A 15,216-nucleotide genomic window follows, 5' to 3' on the forward strand; every position below is an offset into this window, starting at 1 on the left:
CTGGAAGAATGAAGCGAGCATTACCGCGGACCAGTCAATGTCGGCAATGTATCGCTTGATCTGTCTATAGGCAAGACGCGGTAGGACTCACGCAGGCTGTAAAACTACCGTAAGACTGTCGCTGGCACAGTATGCATAAAGCGCAATAACCAAATTGCAAGGGTGAACGGTTATCGTATTAGCTCGCGAAAGCAGTCAGATATGGTTTTTGTTTACTTCTGGCGTTAAACATACAGCTTTGTGAACACAGGCAGGGATAACTAGACAAAAAATTTTCGCACACAAAACGCTGCTTTAGGGCTGCTTTTCACGCCGTCGATGTAAATGACTTCGGTCGCGCGACACCAGGAAGGTTTTTTTTTCTCGACACGGCGGCTTATTCAAGCGGTCTAAGTAACAACTTGCAGAGAGCACCACACCGTATAAAAGTTCATGGTACCCACTCAAAGAGGTCAAATTAATAGAATAGCAAATAAAAAGCACGGTCACTTCTCTTAATAACACCGTCGCGGTAAAACTGAAACCACAGCTCATGTGGCTTGCTTCGAAGTCGCGAAGTTTTTATGCAAAGGCCTTAAACAGTCACAGACGTCGACGTGCACGCTTTTATGCCGCAACACACAAGATGATCAGCGAAGCTGGCTTCGAATCCCGGGTTCTGCTCGCCCAATATGAGCCATTACGCAGGCTAACCACAGCGGGCGTGTAAATTGAAGAGGCATTTCAGCATGACGACGCGAAACAACATGCCACTGAGCAAGACGACCGCAGCACTGCACCGACTGCTCTAGTTCTTAATCTCTCGGACAGCCATGTTGGATTTAAGGTGGCGCCCCCTATAGGCCGTGAAAGTTGCGAATACTCGTGCATGATGCAGCGCAACTTTAAAATGGCGTCATGCTATTGACGGCTTCGGCTTTGGATCATTTTGTAGCTGCACAACTGAGCAGAACAGTTGCGCTAGTTTCGGTTTTGTTTACTCGCGTTGAAATAAAAACTGTTTTGCTCACTGATAATTTTACGTCACTTAAGTAATGTTCACGAATGAAACAGCCATGAATTTAATACGCGTGTTGAAATACCCGCTACGTTCACTTGGCAGAAGCAAAATTTGCTCGTCCGAGCGTGGTTGCGTTTGAAATATCTATCGGTGGGCTGTCGGAGCATGCTCGAAGTGTGAAGACGCGGCGTAATTGTCCTTAATTTCCTTAGATATAACGGTGCGGCTGCCCTTGATTTCCGTCTAGTGCAGTTTGCTCTGATGTGAGGTAGAACTACAAAGCCGCCCATGTTGCTGAATGATCTAGTGCACCTGAAGCTGCCAGAACTCCGGCATTTCCTCCACAAGTTCTTGCGACTGTGTGCCGCGATCACCAAATGCGAGCGTAGTCATTTGGCGGAGATTTAGCAGCACATTTTCTAGAACTATCGTTCACCGCTCTCTCACGACATGGAGAAGCAGTGTGGTTGGTCCTTGGTAAAAATTTCTATTTATTGCGAATTTTGCGATAGCAATTATATGGACACAACCGTCAAAATATATCTGTCGGTGTTACCGTGAGCTTTCGTATAAAGTCAAGTGCGATAAGATCCTATCCCGCGCCGTTGGCTGTGCGCGTTAAAGGAAGTGTTCGAGGCTGAGCCGGGCTCGATGGGCGCCCCAAGTATCTATAGGAGGTCACGTGATAAAACGCGCGCAAGCCGGGAGAGGGATGCGGGATGCGCTAGTTTAGCGCGCTTCTCCTCCTCTAGCCGTTGCTCTAGCCCGGTCTTGCGCCACCCTCGCTCTGTCTTGGTGATAATTTCCGATGGACGCAAAGCTGGGGGGGAGGGGGGGGGGGCGCTCAGATAACGCAATTTTGCGGAGACGCTTTGACGGAAGAGGCAGCAGAAGCGTTCTGTCCGCTCTGTTCGCGCCCTTCGTCAAGCCAACGCTGTGACAGCGAGTGTTCGCCGTCATTGAGTGAGATCTGTTGTATGCACGTACGCGCGTGACCCAGTGCTTCCTAATTTAAGGAGTAAGCGAATGTTTACTGCAGTTTATTCAGCCGATGAAACAACGAACATTGGTTCCAGCAGTAGTTCGTGCAGTGGTTCAGGCAGCATTGGGGCGAAACTGCCGTATTTTTGTTTTTATATTTCTAGGGGGTTCCAAAGCAGTGTTGCGTACGTTAATATTTGTTTGTGGCCGCGGAACGCAACGCACAGTAGCCCAGTGGCTTTGGTGTTGCGCTGCTGAGCTCGAGGTGACGGGTCCAATCACAACCGCGGCAGTCGCATTCCAACGGGGGCAGAATGCGAAAACGCGCGTATACCGTGCATTCCGTACACGTTAAATAACCCGAGCTGCTGAAAATAAATCTGCAGCTTTCCATTACCGTGCGCCTCATAACAAGATATTGATTTTGGAACCTAAACCTTCGAAATTTAGTTTAAGTCGCGGGATTACATTTACAATCGACACTGTTGACTGCACCTACTGAACTTATCTCTTTGCTGTGCTCTCTTTAGTAGCCAATACTTTTTTTTAGATTTACTTATGGTCAGAACCAGTGTGACAAATCCAAGTCTTCCTTATCATAGGAATCCAGCTATGGCTTAAGCGTGTGAGGTATCAACAAACATGGTCAAGAAAAATCAATATATAGAGTTCGAAGTAATTGCAGAACATGACAAGGATGAAAGAATGATACACGGCGGCATTACAACCAGGACAGGAACCCGAGGGCCTGCCTAAAACAGAAGAGTTTATCTGGTATTTCTTCTCCTGCATTAAATCTTTCTCTCGCCAGACTCATCTCGAATATCAGAGGAATGGCGATCTTCCATGACTCTTAGCGTGCTATTGAGAGTCAAACGACCCATGCGGGAATGTTGACTCTTCTTTTTGACTCTACTCGCGCAAAAGTGGGTCTTCGGAAGAAAAAAGAGAGTCAAGTTGCTGTGACTCACTTTTTACTCTCTTTTTTCTTAGAGTGCATGGGCGTTCCACCTACTTATGTACCTCAATGCGTAAAACGGTGATTTGTTAAAAAAAAAAAATGTGGAACAATGCTGCATCTTTACCGCAAGTTTCCCGACGCACATCTCGAAACCCGTGCGATCGTTAGATTTATTGCAAATAATAAAATCAAAGTAAAATTTCGCCCGTCGGGTGATACGGCGACATGTTAGCGAAGGTGACCCGTGGCAAACAGCATTTACGGCCAAAAAACTTCGTGAACTCATCCCTTCATTATCAGGACCTGCGAGCAAAACACAGCCTCGGTGCGAATACCGTATCGCGTGTTGAAAAAGTTAAATCTCAAAATTATCAACATTCTTCAACACGCTTTCCGCAATCCCCACATATTTACGACTACAAAGTATTTATTATCCAGAACTTACCTTAATCATTTATTCCAGTAGACGAACGTTGCAATTGAGGAATTCAATGGTCATTAGAAATACCAGCATATTTGGCAGAAATCCACACATTAACACCCGTTTTGGAGACACTTTCGTCACCAACATGTACGGCGAAATGCTGAAACGTTCTACGTATACATATTACGCTGAATGCCAGCGCAAATTTATGTCGCGGACTGTCGCTCTCTCGCTCGATCGTTTCGGCTATTCGCTCACATTGACAGTCATCGTCGATGGTTTCCGCAGATTTTTAAAAATTGTTATTTCAATTTCCCACTTTCTAACATATGTACATAGTAAGAAGTGAGGGCCTAAATCAGAAATACGTTTCTTACAGTCACTAGAGTTTAACTTTCTTTTCAGTGCAACAAACCTCATTTCAGCGCAGCAGTTGTTGCGGAGAAAAACCAATTACTCCGTGCTCACGTATTTAAGTATATCGCGTGCCCCCAAGCTAAAGCTCCCAAAGTGATACGAGTGCCCGATGTACCGTTATCGCGCACGGAGAGAGCTACGTCCTTTAGATTCGGCGCATTCGACGACGGTTTAATCTTTCTTTAGTAAAGTCGTGCGGTCGAGGCAAGTCGACCACCGCAGACTGGTCGACTTCAGTCAGTTTCTCTTGCTCGGTTTCTGCTGCAGAAAATAAAAGGCAAAGTCGAGAAGAAAGAGGGGGGGGGGGGTAAATGAAAATGTACGATGTTGTGCTATACTTACCTGCACAAAGTTGCACGTGAGTTGAAGCACGTGACCGACCAGTACGCGCAACGTGCCTGTTAGGCCTTTTCTGCCGAAAGCAAGAAGGCTGGCTTACGCGCTCGCATGTCTCGAAACTAGACGCAAAACCCCCGCGCACCAGACCTGACGTCGCCTGCGCGGTTCCTGCGGTCTCTCACGGGCGTGCGGAACGGACATTGGCCATATTGGCAGGTGAAACAATTACCGAGCCCGGGAACGTCAATTGTCGATGAAGAATAACGCTTCACGACATCTACAGACACGCGCATAATGTAAAGCATGCGCGTGCGACACTGAGGGTAATACAGGTGATGCGCTCAAAATTGTTGCGCGCTGTTGCGTTCGTGATAATTTACTTCGCTGAGCAGAAAATACCAGTTGCTATTCTTGCTTTTTTGCTAAGAGCACCTATGAACTATAATGTAGCGATTTAACAGTGCTTCTTGCTGGTTTCCATTTCTGTTTCTCCGCGTTTCATGTGGTTTCCGAGCGATTCCGGCACAAGATTCCCGTGACGCTTGCCTTGTTAACTTCGCTGCGGTGTTGTCTTAAAAATACCGTCATGTTCGGATTTTGAGTCAACGAGGGAAGGCGTAGCCGTAGACGCCTTAATTTTGAACCAATTAAAGTTGCCAAGATAAAGAAATCGACAGCACGGCTACGGCGGCTGACATGGCGGAACGTGAGCACGCTGCACACATCGAACCCACTCTTTCGTCCGTCGCTCTGCGCTTCACCGCACGTGGCCTGCGAGATCGGGCGGCGTGCTCGGAAGCCATGCTTTAAGTTCGCCACGGGATGAGCGAAAACCTCCTAGAGAGGTTTGGCTAAGAGTTGTTAAATGTTCAGGGTGTGGGCACGTGACCCCCCACCCTCCGCCCTTCTAAATTTATTAGTACGAAGCCTGCCCCAGCCCCTCCGAAAAAATCTATGGGCACTTTGCCCAGCTAAACTGCTATAGGCGAAAGCCTATCTATGACTGCCTCCGTTGCGGTTGTCTGAACTGTTCTGCGAATGGACGCCGGGGTGGCCGCGTGCACGGGATGCAATCACAGCCGTATGGCTGCAAGGTTTGTCGCCGATGTGCGCGCGCCCCCCCACGCGCATGTCCGCGCTCTCCCACGCGCCCACTCGCACAGCGTTAATGGCACGGCGCCTCCTCTCCTTGCTCCCCTCGCCGGTGATCACCGCTTTCCTCCGTCCACCACGGACTGCGCCCGGACCCCCATGAGCCACTAAAGGCTTACGCCTTAAAGAAAAATTGGCTAATCCACTGCCCCTATTACCGCTAGTACTCCGCCGCCTTCGACACGGGTCGTGGTGCGTGCGACTGCTGCGCAGAGCCGACGGGAGCGCGCGTGCCAGCCGTTTGCGTTACCACGTGATCACCACCTCAGATATCCATGATGTTGCAAGGAGATGCTTCAAGCCCAGAGCCACACTGCGATTGGCGCACGTTTTTGAAACAGTCTCTTTAATATACGATGCAACAATTTGTTGCACTATCGACAACTCGAGGCTTCATACATTAATTTTTGGGTCCACAGCTATTCATTTAAAGAATAATTCTGTGCCTGCACTCCCTTAAATTGTTGAGAGAAAGCACCTCTGTTTTTGTGGCTTTACCAAGACCAGAAACGAACATACCACATCGTATATATGAGGATCGATGGTGCAAATTCCAAGTTAAGGCATGCCTACATGAATTTATGTGTTCTGACGTTGCTGAATTGCAGTTTATTTTCAAGAGGTTCGAACGTCATAAGTGATATAAAAGGCTGAAACATGCCTGTAAATAAAAAGACGATTTTATTAAAACCATCACTACAATTTGTAAAGCACACGCTTAATGTATATGTATAAAAATGTCAATTTCTGAGCAATATGCTTAGAGTCACTGTTCAATAATGCATAGTCCACACGCATGTACAAGAGGAAAGCAAACATGCACTGTAAGGTGACACTGTGGCTGACTGACTGGCTGCCACGAAAAGCAAAAGAAAGGGAGAAAATCATCTGCTCAATATTTCAATTAGTCATCTAACCGATAAACCAAAAGGGAATAAAGGTACTACAAGATAAACCAGAGCTCTGATATCACAAAGGTGTCCTACCTCTTTAAAAAATTGCACATAGTGAATACTGGCAGCATAGACCATTTCACATCTGTGATGTGCCACACTTGAGGACAATGCGTTCACGCTTACAAATATTGCTATTGTGGTCAGAAAGCAGTCTCAAACACAGTGAGGTGGGCACATCCATGAACTTGGCATAAGAACACAGTACCTAACCACCAAGGTTATCCATCAGGTAGGGCACCTCTGTAATGCTACTTGTAATTTTGAGATCTCTCTGGAAAGAAAAATAAGTATTTAATGCCTTAGGTGACTGACATCCAAGCAGTGTTTGGCATGTAACATCTAGTGACTTTGGTTCTAAAAGACTCGAGTACCAAATCTTTGAAACACGATCAGCTCAAATGAAAAAGAAATGTGAAAGAAGATAACCAGAAATTACAAAAGAAACAGTGCCAAATTAGTTATGAATCGTGTTCAATTCAAGCAAACATGCTGCACAACCATCAAATAAAAGTTAATAAAAAGATCTGCATGCAGACAGTCACTGTTCCTCCACAAATCACAGTAGCCAGCCACCAAGCTGCTTCTAAAATAGGCTTGAAGCATTGCTGATAAAAAACACACACACATAAACACAAACGCTATTTAGCCACAGCAGAAAATGCTTCACAAGCTCTTCTAAGAAATCATAATCCATACATTTTTGCATAAGTTGGCAATAAAGAAAGGAAGGCACTTTAAATTTGATTCAATCACCACTATCATAAAAAAATTAAATGTCCCTGATGTAGGACATACAGTGGCATGGTTATCATCAGTGCATTCCATCGGAAAGGTTGTTTCATAACAGCGTATAGTGTTTACACAGTTCAAAGCAATGCTATTACATTACGCATTGAATTACACAAAAGATTATCAACCACAATTCAATTTGCACTACACATTTACAAGCAGTAAGCTGCTAAACAACTTGCGCTGTTCATGCTCATGAACAAACACAATCACCTGCCCTACAAATGTTCGGCAGAAATGAAAAAATTATTACAATAGTTGTTACTCCGCTACAGGAGTCCGAAACCACATATGAGAACACTAAAGCAAGAACTGGCCATAGACAGTTTTGGACTTGGCAGTTATTTAGAAACAGCAGTTGTGCAAGAGATCTGCGAAAGCAGCATGGATCTAAATTTATACATGGTGCAAAATGCACATAGAAAATAGCGGCAAGCAAAGAGAGAAACCTGGAGAAATTTGCATGCCCTGTTGAAAACCGAGAATACTAAGAGCACTTTCCAGTGTTGAGCAGGAGGCCTTGGAACTACTCTAAAGCAATCTTGCACCACGGCCTCCAAGATTGCATAGCATGCACGCCACCAACCTCAAAGGCCAACCTTGCACAATAGTTTTCTAATACAAGTACAAGAGGGAAACGTTGCACTAGCATCTGCGTGTGCTGGCAGTATTGCAGTATGGTAAATGACAGTGACTACATAATGTGTCTAAACTACATCCTTACTGAAGTGGATTTCCTGTTGCAACTTCTTGTATGGCAGTAATTAGTCTCAGATTTGTACCATTTGAATGTTTGCAGCCATTAAAGATAAAAAATAACAATTTCAAGTACCAAAAGTAAGTACCTGCACTGAGCACAAACTGCCAAAATATACTGCATATTTAGTACTCATACATGTCGAGAATTACGCACTGAAAAATGTGTAATAAAATACGTACAGTTTTATATTTTAGAAAAGTCATCTGTTACACGGTTGTAAAGCCAGTATTAGGCATAATTTTACCACAAAAAGAACTAACAGAATGTGCAATGTGCTTTCTTAACGAAGTCATGCGAAATTGGAAGAATCTATGCACTGCCTACAATTCCCATAGTAGTTCAAGAGCTACAGACAATTTTCTGAAAGTAGGCTTAGTATCAAACTACGGTCTTGCAAGGACACTTTTAGTGCAGTTCAGAGTGTTTTTGTACACCCACTGGCAAGCGCCTCAGTTATTTCAGTGAATCTCTCTAATACACGTATACTTTTGCTTATTGTGTTTTCCAAGTTGAACTAACGTGTGCAAGCATACAGCCCACAATTGGCACAATTTCTCAATAAAACAAATATAGCAAAAATGTATGTGGCCACATTCAAGCTAAAGAGACCAGTGAGGCCAAAAGGCCTAGTCATAGCCTTTCTTTAAGGCAGTGTAAAACATAAATAAAATTAATCAATCGACAACAATAAGAAGGCGGCCGACAGGAAGCTACATAAACAAGTGTGGATTAGGACCTGGCTGGCCCGCATTGTCAAGCTTTGTTAGGTTGCTCGGGACTATGAAGCGCACACAATGGTACAAGCTCTATTATACAGCATTATAACAATGCTTGCAGATGCTGCACATTTCATGGATTTAAAAATGGGCACACCGAAATCTTCAGAGTGCAAGAAAGAAAAAAATGTTTTGATACATGTGTCTAAAAACACAGGAGACAGACATGGCCACAGCCAGCAGGGAACATGTGATCATAGAATATGATGCATAATGGTAAACTCTTTCAATAACAAGACAGGTGTTACCTCTCAGCGCAGGTGGTATAAGATTAAATCAATCGAAAGGAGCACATGATGCATAAAAAATGTTTAGTTAATATAAACATATATGTGAAAAAAATAGGGTAGGAGGGGGGCTGGAAGGGGTGAAGCAGAGGCTACAAAGACCTGAGTCGTGATTTAGCTTACAACATGCAAGGAACATACATCCCAAAAATAAAGCAACAGCAGTGCGTACTTAACTGCAAGTGCTTATATGGGCCCAAATGAACATAAGTTTAGAAAAAAAAAATTTCTTAAAATCTGCACACTTGTTACATGCTGCAGAGATAGGCTGTTGAACAGAAGGCACAACTCTCTTCATACCAAAATAAATTATTGGAATTTTAGTATAAATTTGAAAGGAGAATTTTCTTGATCAGCTAGTGCGAATTTTGTTTCTCAAAAATGGAGTATCATTCTTTCAGCCTGAATGATAGTCTTAGTTAATGAATACAATCAAAAAGTATTGCTGAGAAATAGGGTTCAGTGTTATCACTGCAAATCCACTGGTACTATATCAGTGCTGCCAAACCCTCACTCTTGGTTTTTGAGACCACTATGCTACCTTCCTTGAGAGAGGAATAAGCAGAAAATTTCCATTATCATGCACTTTCCTTTTCCTGCAGTGTTGTAAGTGCCAACATTACCCCAGCCAGCACAGTGCAAAAAAGAAACAATGCACAACAATTAACATGTGCTCCTCGCACCACTTCCCCTGAATATGCTACATGAATATACAAACTGGCAGGTTATTCTTATCAGGATCTGGATCCAAGTTGCACTTCCACCTTCAAGCTGAACTTGTCCCCGACCATACTGGTACATCATGTTTAAGACAAGTTGCATGCTTCTTAACACACTTCTGATTAAACCCAGGCTGCAACATAAGTGCTAGAAGATAGGTATTGTGCTGGCAAATGTGCGCAAAGAAAGAAAAGAAGAAGAGAACACACGGCAGACAGATGTGTGCTTGTTGAAACTACAGTCAAACCTAGATAATTCAAACTCAAAGGCACCCTAAAATTTGTTCGAATTAAAGGAAGCTAACTGAATGGAGGACTTACTTGCAGTGGCCCATGTGCACTAAGTTAACATGTGAATGGGAAGCTCCAGAAGATTTATCCACATGTATTTACAAATTACAGTCGACGTCCGAAAAATTGGGTGGTTCGAAAAAATAAACATGCCTTTTACTGCCCCAAGGGCTGCATATGCATATATAATTAAACGAAAGATGCCAGTACACTTATTATGCATATCGGTGCTTGTACTGCGATAGGATATGGCGTGTGCACGCATGTATAATTAAACGAAAGATACCGAGTCCTAGGAAAACTGCCCTCCTAACTTTTGGTATGCTTCAACGCATATTATTTATGTAGTGGGGCACAGCTGACTTTCGAGAACTGGCATTATGCAACGTGCCATATCTTCCTCGCTCCAAAACCAGTGGTGAGGATTACAAAGACAGAGTAGGCGTCTTTGCTAACAGCGGCGAATTGTTTCAAAGAAAAACACGGCACCAAACAGTAAGAAGCTTGGCAAAAAAACGTCGAAGTAGCTCGGCCTAGTGTTGCCGCGGTGCTACGGCAGCTAGCGGATTTGCTAGTCTGAGGTGCCGCTGCGTGATTTGGCGCGCTGCTGAAAATATTGTTGGAGCACAGTATGTTCGAATTAACCGTTGCAAATGCTAGCGCATTTGAATTACCAGGTGTTTTTGCTCACTGGAATAGATATACCTTTGACGGGACCACAGAGTCAGTTTGAATAAACAGAAAGTTCGAATTAGGCGTGTTCAAATTATCGAGATTCGACTGTACTAGTTGTGTAGTAATGCGCCGAGACCAGTCTCCCACTTAATGAAATAACATACAGTTGATAGTGGCACACAGGCTAACACCATATGCCATTCCCATAACCAAGAGGATGTTCTTTCATAGTCTAGGGCTTGATGAGAATGGTTGGGATATACTTAGGAAAGATACAAAAAAAAAAAGAAATTAGATGCGGCAAAGTGATATGCCACGGACAGAGCAGACGCATGCAACACACCTTGAGCAAGACTAAAATATGTCCCGTGGCATTGCTGCTTTATATAATGTAGTTTCTGAGGATGAAATTGCTGTTGCAACATTTTTGCAGCCTGCATACCACTCCCTCTGGTGGCACTGGTGCTTTGCACCAGTTTGTCAGCTGAATTTTGTACTGGCAGGTAAGAAGGCTACTGGTACTGGTGATAAAGGCTACTGGTGATAAGGCAGTAGTGCTCTATTTTAGGCTGCCCAAGCATGCAGCATGACAGAAAGAGAACCAGGGGTGATATGCGTTAACTGACGATAAACAAACATTAGGACTATGTAAAGGAACAGGAACTACCAGTGATTCACTAGTGAAATATACGACTCGTTTAACAAGCCTATTCATTTGAGAAAAGTGGCTGGTGCTGAGAGCACATAATTGTGTCCTCTGATTATCAGTGACCGCACTTATTTTTTTGTGCCACACACCAGTTGTAACTACAATGAAATCAAAGAATGCTAGTCACACAGCTTCACTCCAGCAACAAGTGCGCATTGCCTGTCACCACTGGTGGGCTTCGTGCAACTTGACTGATAACCTATGTTATCATATCGAGACAGTTCTGCAGGTAATGCTGGCTACATACCAACCTGTTCCCCTTAAGATCCTACAGGTCTGAACAGCCATTTGTGCAGAGAAATGAAGTCACTGTGCGGGTTACTGCAGCCAATCCCAGGCTGTTTAAGTCAGCCTTGTACTCCTCCATTGGCACTGCCCAAGAGCACAGAACCTCATGCAGCGAGAAGTTGACAACACTCGTGTTGAAAGTGGCTTCATTTCTTTTGACAAAGACTGTATAATGTCCGTATTTCATGGGATAGGCGTGCAGTGCATAGTGCAATTGGCCTGACGCCCCTCTTCTATCTCCACGCTGCTAAACCTGAAGCTGGAAATCCATATCATGCAAAGATGCATGGATGACTGCCAGTTTGAACAGTTTGGATAAGTACATCTCTTCAAAACTCCATCTAATAAATGAAAACGCACTAGCTTAATAAATAAAATGATAAGGAAGTAAAAAGGATGCATCTGAAGTTTTCATAAACACATGCACATTTCAACAGATCTGATGAAGCCAGTCATAAAAGTGTGTAAAATGTGGGGAGGAGAAAAGAAAAAAAAGAAAAGAAAGCTTGAAAAGGAGAAAAATTGCCAAAAAACTGTTAAGCTCCTCTCCTTATGCCCTCATATAGAAGGTTCAGGCAAAGTTAACGGCACCACATAATTTGAATAGAAAAAGCATTAAATAGGAGACTAATGTTTCGGCTATCATTCGCAGCTCCTTTGGCACCATCGCAGTCATTTAAGATACTGCCCCTGTCAAAATGGCACAGTTGCTTTGGACAACTTAGCGCTAGCAAATAGAAAAGTCGTTGAGCAATTGCACGGAGAAGCTCACAGCACACATGTCCGAGCACAGCCATGTAGATTGGACCATGCTCAGTGGCCTTTCAAAGTGATTCAAACAGCGACCCACCAAATTGCTGATTCAAGCCACTGACAGAGCACAACACAGTTCAATAGCACTGAATTGCTAGGTGTGGAAACGCACCACCCACCTAGCTTCTCGCGGCACGATTCGATGCAGCTGAGCCACATCACACTTGTTCCACAGACTGAATCAGCTGCTGTTTCCCCACAGGAATAGACTTTCAGCAGCAATACCTTGGAGGTTAGTCAGCAGTGCTGTTATTAATTACTAAAATATGGCAATGTCAGTCAAGCAAAACAAGGCTATGTTTTTGGAACAGCAAAGATGGCAAGCTTCTCTCTCAGCTTCAGGGAATGAGCAGCTTGCCACATATTTTTTTTAAATAAGTCACTGCTCAACACTTACTTTCTATCACATGTGATCATCACGCAGAATGTGCACATGCTCGGGGCAAGAGCTGATGTGCTTTGCGAACTCCCATAGTAATTCAACTAGGTGAATACAACAACTGGCAGCATTGACCTAACAGATGTGTCAATGATGACTTAACCATAATTACAATGGGAGAATTTCAACTCGGGAACCTTTAGAATTGCTTCCACCAAGTTGGAATGTGAAAGAAGTGGGAACAGATGAAAGCACTTAGCACGAACAAGTGAACAGAATAGTAATGCCTGTATGCCAAGCTGCCCATTTCTTGGGTCTTACTTCACAATGCAACTATAGGAAAAACGAAGCAAACAAAAACAAAAAACAAAAAACTATAAAATAGTCAGCTCTCCCTCGCTTGAGCAGCAGCCAACTTGTTGAGCACATACAGGATCCCCGAGTCATCGACAGTAACAAATGTTTTGAAATCAGGTGATGCAAACAGGGCCATGGCCCTAGAACTTTGCAGCTGGAATCTCTGCAGCTGACGGTGACAGCTGGGCTGAGCCAGTGACTCAAAGGATGCTATGCTACTGTCGTCCAAAGAGCTGACCGCTGACGCAAATTCCAAGGAGTCCAGGGACCACCAGCAGATGGACTCTGAGAGCGATGCAAGCTGCTGGCCATCGGGGGAAAAGGCAAGGTCGTAGACCCAAAGCTTGTGCTGGCCTATCTTCTGGAGCAAGTCCTCTTCCAAGAGATAGACCTTTGAGCATAAAAGAGCATTTGAGTTCATTTAATTCACCCTTTGTGTCCTGACAGAATGTACTTAAACAAGTCCTTATGCATATGCAATTAGACTTCGATATAACCAAGTTGGTAAAATCGGCTATTTTCTTCATTGTATCGAAATCTCATTCTACTGAAATTCAACCTTTTTGCAAATAAGTGCACTCGCTGATTGATTTTTCTTATATCAAGGGGGCCACAAAATTTTCTGGAATTAATAGGCAATCGGAAAAAGCAAATTCGAATGAAAAAAAAAATCAATTTGTTGAATTTGAGTGGGAGATGAAAGATACAGCTTCAAGCCGTGTGGACGATACCTTCACATCGGTGGTACGAAGAGAATCCAGCTATGCTTTCACGTCCACTCAGCCACCACGGCTTATAGTATCGCCAGCTGGGGGACAGACAACACTATTATGAAAAGCACCGGTGGCAGGAAACAAATGCTTCGTCTGCCTCTCACCTTCAACGTGTCTCCAAAACTCGAGATTATGCAACCTCCAGCACTAAATGCATTGGAAGATCGTGCATGCAGTGAAACCTCATTACTACAAACACCACATTAACAAACTTTTCAGATTATGAGGAAGCTTTAGCTGGGGCACAACTCCAATGCCGATACTTCAAATACACATGAAAAACAGAAACGCTTTTTTGAGATAAATTCAGAGGCGATTATAATGAAATTTGTTGCATTTGACAGAGGAAGTTAAATTCTAGTGATTGTTGGAAGCGAAATTTCGATTTAAGGCCTTCATTGCTTATAAGTAATATTCAAAGACTGGCAAGTTTGAAAAAAATAGAAGCGTTACGTTTAGAATTTTGTAGCTCCACACCAAGAACAGATAAGGCAGTTCTGCGAACTGCATCCACTAGAGCATTTAAACTGGACAAATTTTATATATCAATTTATATCTTACGTGAATTTATTACATTGCTTACAAAGGTTTTGCAAAAGTCCTACTCACGCATTAGTGGTCTATTTTGAAAACCATGTGTAATACAACAATGCTGTTCGCTTTAGATGTACTATTAGATGCTATCTAGAGAATTCTGATATCAATTATCACTGCTAGGTTACGCAATTGTAAACTTGATAGTACTATTAAGAAATCTGGGGATTTTTTTATATCCGTGTAGCCTTCATGGCAGCCAGAACAGTAGGTTAGCAGACGTCAAGGCTCAGAAAGTGGACGCCGCAGCACCCGAGTTCAGAAAACCTCACAAGGCAGCCGCGAAAAAGACACGAGACAATTTTTTTTTCTTCTATATCTATTGCGGAGGTGACGAAGCTTCAGGTTTTATGAGCGCATGCTCCGCCCAGGCAAGTGTCGCCTAGCAATGAAGGCATGTCTCTTCCTTCTTTCTGCGCATGCCTTTTTCTTTCGCACTTCTTTCTGCGGCCATACTCCTTCCCCACGGCACTGAGCCGTGCTTCCTAAAGGGTTGAAGAAAAGAGCACCTCCTCCTCTTCACAATCCCTCTCTCTCATACCAGCTATGCGCGCGGAAAAATGCATCGTCTGTACTCGCAGCAATGCCGCACAGGAACTTGGCACTTTCCGGAGGATGTCGTTTACGCGCACTTGCGCCTTGGAATAATTCAGGTGCCTGCCTCGAGCGAGACAGTTGTGGTGCACATGGCAAGGATTGTGAAAAGCAAACAAACAATTAGAAACGCTGCGCTTTCGAGGTGACAGGATGCTTGCTCATTGGTGGTAGTTTTTTCA

General features: G+C 43.8%; 1 protein-coding gene and 1 long non-coding RNA gene across 4 annotated transcripts in view; one reads left to right on the forward strand and one right to left on the reverse strand.

The window, feature by feature from the left end:
* Positions 1 to 15,216, forward strand: part of LOC135901969 (uncharacterized) — a 169,635-nt gene that overhangs the window by 107,927 nt on the left and 46,492 nt on the right. The gene's annotated exons all lie outside the window — the stretch shown is intronic.
* Positions 5,939 to 15,216, reverse strand: part of LOC135902401 (apoptotic protease-activating factor 1-like) — a 126,237-nt gene continuing 116,959 nt past the window's right edge. For all 3 annotated transcript variants that reach the window (XM_065432423.2, XM_065432415.2, XM_070535372.1), the window contains exon 21: positions 5,939 to 13,464. In XM_065432423.2, the coding sequence (XP_065288495.2) occupies positions 13,102 to 13,464 (363 nt within the window). In that variant the 3' untranslated portion in view covers positions 5,939 to 13,101. The remainder of the gene's footprint in view (positions 13,465 to 15,216) is intronic.

The sequence above is a fragment of the Dermacentor albipictus genome, chromosome 3, assembly GCF_038994185.2.
Source record: "Dermacentor albipictus isolate Rhodes 1998 colony chromosome 3, USDA_Dalb.pri_finalv2, whole genome shotgun sequence".
NCBI lineage: Eukaryota > Metazoa > Arthropoda > Arachnida > Ixodida > Ixodidae > Dermacentor > Dermacentor albipictus.